This window comes from Phyllostomus hastatus, unplaced genomic scaffold (assembly GCF_019186645.2).
Source record: "Phyllostomus hastatus isolate PE091 unplaced genomic scaffold, TTU_PhHast_1.1 phas_scaffold_28, whole genome shotgun sequence".
NCBI classification, from domain to species: Eukaryota; Metazoa; Chordata; class Mammalia; order Chiroptera; family Phyllostomidae; genus Phyllostomus; species Phyllostomus hastatus.
Window position 1 is genome coordinate 9,140,407 of NW_025334022.1, and position 6,000 is coordinate 9,146,406.

General features: G+C 45.0%; 1 protein-coding gene across 1 annotated transcript; it reads right to left on the reverse strand.

The window, feature by feature from the left end:
• Positions 1 to 492: 492 nt before the first annotated feature.
• On the reverse strand, positions 493 to 3,350 carry CLDN2 (claudin 2). Its single transcript, XM_045817562.1, has one exon. It carries the CDS (start codon positions 3,188 to 3,190, stop codon positions 2,495 to 2,497), a length of 696 nt encoding a protein of 231 aa, XP_045673518.1. The 5' UTR covers positions 3,191 to 3,350; the 3' UTR covers positions 493 to 2,494.
• Positions 3,351 to 6,000: the final 2,650 nt, after the last annotated feature.

The window sequence follows — 6,000 nt, forward strand, 5'->3', positions numbered from 1 at the left end:
ATAAATTGTTTCCCTTGGGCGGCTTGGGGTACTGTGGCAGGTTCTTCCAACTGTCTGTAAATATTGTTGGATCAGCAGAGTCCTATTTTGGGAGTCAGGAAACTTGTGCACTAACACCAGCTGCATGACCCTGGGAAAACCCCATTAAGTATATGGGCCTTAGTTTTCCCATATGCCAAATGGGAATTATTAGATCTATTTCACCTTTCTTACAATAGTGATTCAGAGGATTAAAGTAATAAACATACAGCAAATTTAGTGAATAACTTAAATGAAACAATTATTGTAAGGAGGAGCCTTGAGCAAGATGAACAGATTAAAGTTTCACTGGGGAGGAGGGGGTCTTACTTTCTTAATATCTTCAGAAAAGTCTAGAATTTTCTATTCACCCAGTGGGAAGAAAGACCAGCTTCCATCCTATCCTCCCCTTAGCCCAATTCTCTCCATCACACCTGCCTTGTATGGGCCCCTTTAAATAAATAAAAACAGTTATTCAATCAACAAATGTTTATTGATCATCTACCATATGTCAAGCACCCTTACAGAATGTCTTTATCTGTAAGTCTTGAGGATACATAGAGGTTTAAGATATGGTCCCTGCCCCTCAAAAGTTTACAATGTACTTGTAAAATCAGATATTCACACATAAAAATATAACTATGCATCAAAATGGTGAATGATAAGCATTAAAGAAGTGATTTGTACATCAAAGGAGGAGCAGGAGGGGGATGGAGTGGCTATAGGAGGCTCATTGAAGAAGGTGGTGCTGAGCAAGTTGTTCAAACATGAGGGAAACTTGGCAAAAGGGATAAGGCTTTCCAGTTTGGAAGAACATCTTAAACACAGGCAAGGAAGTAGAAAACATGTAAGGTATACTAGAGACAATCAATGGGCCCCTTCTGCTGACACTGAGGTTCAAGGAGCTGTTCTGGAGTTTGTCAGAAGTTGGTCATGTTTAGACTGGTGAGGAAAAAATGTCTTTGGTTCATTATGACTCTACCCCCACCCCCACCCCAGAGGAAATGGAGCATTTTCAGGTCTTGGAGCTGGAACCATCTGGCTGGGGACCATTCTGTACTTTCCCACCTCACCTGTAATCCCAGGCAGCTGGTCAGCTATCACTCAGATCATGGCCAAATCACCTTGGGCTAGATTATTCCATGTGGAAGCCCTTGGATGCCTTTTAGCAACTTTGGAATGTCTAGTGAAGGATGTAGGGGAATATGAAGGGTGACAGGAGGCTCACCTTGTGCTGTGGTCTTTCAGAGGCTCTGTAGTGTGCTCTGTGGTAGACCCCTGGGGGTCTAATCTCAGCTTTGGGCTGATTTTCTATTATTCGAAGACTCTCTGGGGGTCTGACTCTCTCTGGCCCAATAAAAACACCTACTGGAGCACCTCACATGTCCACTCAACTTCTTAGATACAAAGCTTCTTATTCTTTTTGGAGCAGCAGCATCAAGGAGTGATATCTTTTGCAGTCCCCCACAGCTCCCACACTGTCATCTCCCAGCCAAGGGCCATATCTTGAAAAGCTAGTTTCCCATTCCTAAGGAAACAATTGTGTAGGGCCCTTAGCCTTGTTGTTTAGCAGAAGGCCAGGTCAAGTGCACCAGAGGGAGGCAAGAACTTTGGTGAAAGTTGGAGCTGCAGCTTCTGAGGCAGTTCCTCAGTGGACTAAGAGAATGCTGCTACCTGGAACTTTCCACCATATCTTCTTTCCTTGTGCTTCCCTCTACCTGTGGGATAGATCCCTAATCCACAAGTGTGAGGGAATTCTGAGAATTGCTCTAGGTGGTGGTTCTAGCATTTTTGGGTCCTCAGCTACCTTCCCTCCCTCTCATCCTACATCCAGTTGCTCTCTGTTCCCTCAGTACAGTGGGATGGCTCTATTTCTCTTCACACACAAAACAGTCTGGACACTGTGGAATCACAACAAGAGTAGGATGGAAGCTTCAGGGCCCATTAGTGGCTAATCATTTTCTTTGGAGGGAAGCTTGAGAAGGAGGTTAGAGCCATCTTCATAAAAGCCACTGCTCCTCCTTCTGCGAACTCCCAGCAATGAGCTGAGAGTCAACCTCAGCCAGAGGGAGGATCTTTGATCACAAAAAGGGTCAGCCTGTGGAATGTAATTAGTGAGTTTATGGATGCATTGGCAGGTAAAGCAAAGGGCAGATGGGAGTTTGTGGAGTCTGGCCTAGAGTAGGGGAATGGGTTTGGAGTTAAGGGTTGGGGGACTCAGAGTCTGGGGTGGGGGACCAAAGTAAAGGAAATGGAAAGGCTAGTTGGCATGCCTCTTGACAGTTCAACCTGGACACTGTCACACCAGCACCCATTTTTTGCTTTTTCTTGATCCCATGGCCAAAGTCAGTCTATCCTCAGCAGCACCTTCTGACATGATCCAGTAGGAATGTCCCTCACCTGTGGCCCTGGTAGGGCTGTCCACCAGTTTTCAAAGACCCAGCCACCACCACCCCCAGCTCTGGCCCCTGGTTCTTCACACATACCCTGTTAGGCTGTAGGAGTTAAACTCATTCTTGACTTTGGGTGGTTGACCAGGTCTTGGAGAGCTCCTAGTAGTAGTGAGGGGCTGAGCCTGATAGGCATCAAAGTAGTTGGAGCTATTTCCCTGGGGTGAGCAAGAAAAGCAGAGGATGACTCCAGCTACCAGGGAGAACAGGGAGGAAATAATGCCCAGGTAAAGAGCCTCCCCAATTTCAAATTTCATACTGTCCGGCACCAGTGGAGAGTAGAATTCCCGTAGGATCCCATGAAGATTCCAGGCAACAGGAATGAAACTCAGGAGACCTCCAAGGATGAAGAAGACTCCACCCACTATCGCCACTCTGTTCTTGGCTCTGGAATTCTGGCAGAAGACTGTGCATCTCATGCCCACCACAGAGATAATGCAAGCCAATGAGGAGATTGCACTGGATGTCACCATCATGGCCTGCGCAGCCTGGATGTCAGGGGGCAGACCTAGGAGGGTGCTGTAGATGTCACACTGGGTGATGCCTGTGCTGTGTGTGGCACACTCCATCCAGAGTCCTTTGGAGAAGCCAACTGCTGTCACAATGCTGGCACCGACATAAGAACTTGTTCTCCAGCTGGGAAGCAGCATGGCCACCAAGGTGCCCAACAGCCCCAGAAGGCCCAGGATATAGCCTATAAGTTGGATGCCAAGAGAGGCCATGTCAGACCTCTCAGTAGAATTGTCTTCAGGGCTTGCTTTCTTGTGTTCCAGCTGAAGCTCTTGCTCCTTGAATCCCAGCCTCTATTTCCTCATTTCAGAGTGTGTGTCTTTGATACAATGACTTCTCTCCTCCTTACAAGTGTCTGTGAGTGGCCACAAGCAGGCTCAAGAAGGCATCTAGAAGACCTAAAAAATCCATAAACCAGATTAAATATTGACCAGAAGGTTATGAGAAACCAGAAAATGCTGGGTGCCTTTTGACCTTTGTTATCTTTAAAAATAACACACGAGAAAGGGAAAACAAAAACTTTGAAAGTGGAGCCAAAACCTCCCACATAGGCACATGACTTAGACTGGCAGCCAGACAAAATCAGGGACCAGACATGTGGCTGCTTTCTGAGAAGGTAGTGATGGCAGTGGCAGTTGTGGTGGCCATGTTAATTCCAGGTTAGGCTGTTGGCTGGAGCAGTTCCATCTCCAAGGCCTTCTGTTAAACACATTGCCCAGCAACAGTGTCACAGGGCCCCTCAGTTGCAGACTGAGGCCAAACTCCACGAGACTGATCAGGAGGAACAGGTACTAGGATATAGCCTTGGACTACAGGTTATTAGAGGCCTCTTGAATATTCAAGGGTATAGAAAGCATGGGTTTAGCTCTGGGTCCCTGCCCATGGTGAAAAACTACTGCAGGGCAGGTTGGGGCAGGCAACAAGGTCTTCTGTCTATACTCTAAGAGTTCAGGACCTCTAGGACCTGCCCAAACCCCCTTCCACAGGCTAATGTCAAGCCTCCTGCATATAAAATACACTCAGAAATTTCCCATCTGCTCTCCTAATAGATGGCCATAGCAGCCCTTGACATCTCAGATGTTGTGAGAAGACTCTGGAGCAAAGGTTATTCTAGGGCCTGGATGGGGCCCTGGTATTCCCTGTTAGGGTAGACAGAGGAAAGGGAAGCTGAATAGAAGACTTTTGTAAGTAGAAAACATTTAAGTAAATGCTCATGATTTTGCAGTGTTCAAGGAGCCCTTACTCTTGCCAGGGTTCAAGACACTAAGGGTCAAAGACATATCCTTCCTCCCATCCTCTGCAAGACCCTCCTGCCCATTGACTTTTCAACTCACCATAATCTGGCTATTTCATTTTAGCCATCTTCAAAATTTCTTCTTACCTTACCCATCTCTCAAATGTGAATTTTCTTCAGACGTCCATCCTTTTTCGCAATCAACACTTTGCCCCGAGCACACTTACGCACCCCCATGACTTAATCTCACACCCATTTACGGGCACTCCCCAATCTGTATTTCCAGCATAAACTTTCCCCCTAAACTTCAAGACTGCCACAAATTACCTATTTAAAATGTTCATTTGGAAATCTCATAGGCACCTCAAATTCAATGTGTTTATTTTTTAAGATTTTAAAAAAAGATTTTATTTTTTTTCCTATTTTTAGAGGGAGGGGAAGGGAAGGAGAAAGAGAGGGAGAGAAACATCAATGTGTGGTTGCCTCTTGCATGCCCCCTGCTGGGGACCGGGCCTGCAACCCAGGCATGTACCCTGACTGAGAATTGAACAAGCGATCCTTTGGTTGGCAGGCCGGCATTCAGTTCCCTGAGCTACACCAGCCAAGGCTCAAATTCAATGTGTTTAAAAGAGAAATCATCATCTCTCCCATTGCACCCCTCCCCAAATAGTTCTTTCTGGGGTTCCCCATGGACAGAGAATGATATCTCTATTCATCTCCTTGTGCTGGACCAAAATTGTGGGAGTCATTCTTTACACCTCTCTCACACTTATCCCTCACTCTGTATTGTTACTGTTTCACCAATTCTATCTTTTGACTATACCTCAAACCCAAGGATCTACCTCTCCATCCCCATTGCTTCTTCTCCAGTTCAGGACTTCATGCTCCCTCCTCTGGACTTCCTAACTAGTTTTATTTTCAGTCTTGCCTCCTCCAATTCATTCTCCATGCTGTTGCTAAGGTGATCTTTCAACACATTAATGTAATCAAGACAATACTCCACATAAACATTCCAGTGGCTTCCCACCATGTAAAGAATAAAGTTCAAACTTATTTGTATTGTATGACCTCTCAAGCTTCATCTCTTGTCATTCTCCTCCTCTTACTCTATGCTCTGGCTGAACTAAATTACTTTCAGTTCTTCAATCAGATCATGTTGTTTTTTGCTTACAAACCTGAACCCAGGCTGTTACTTCCATGCAACATTCCCGGCATTCTTCTCCTTCTGTTCAGTGCCTTCTCGTGCTTTAGCATTCAGCTGAGATGTCTTTTACTTTAGCCAGGATCAAGTGTCCCTCTTCCATGTTCTTACAATATCATGTGTTTACTTACCTCCATCATAGCAATAAGCATAATAGAAGCACTTATGTAGCATTTCCTGTGTGACAATTATAAGTACTTCACAAGTCTTAACTCAATATCACAGTAACACTTTGTGGTACAAAAATCCCTATTATACAGATGAGGAAATTGTTTAAATTTCTTGTTGAAATCCATATTCTCCCCTACTACTCCGTGAGCTACTTGAAGCCAAGGACTGTATCTTATTCATCTCTGTATCTCACTCAGGTGACTTAGAACACCCAGAGTGGTGACAGACAAAGAGAGAGATACAGACAAAAAGAGGGACAGAGAAAAACAAAAAGTTTCACCATTTTATGTGTTGCATATACATTTGTTGAATATCTTGTCTCTTTAACCAAACTCTAAACAATTTGAGGGAGGAAGCCGTGTATTAAATTTGTTGTGCCTCTAAAATACTGGGCACACAGTTGATAGTTAATGGTA

Coding starts and splice junctions, on each gene's coding strand:
- CLDN2 (XM_045817562.1), bottom strand. CDS start 3,190: ATGGCCTCTCTTGGCATCCAACTTATAGGCTATATCCTGGGCCTTCTG.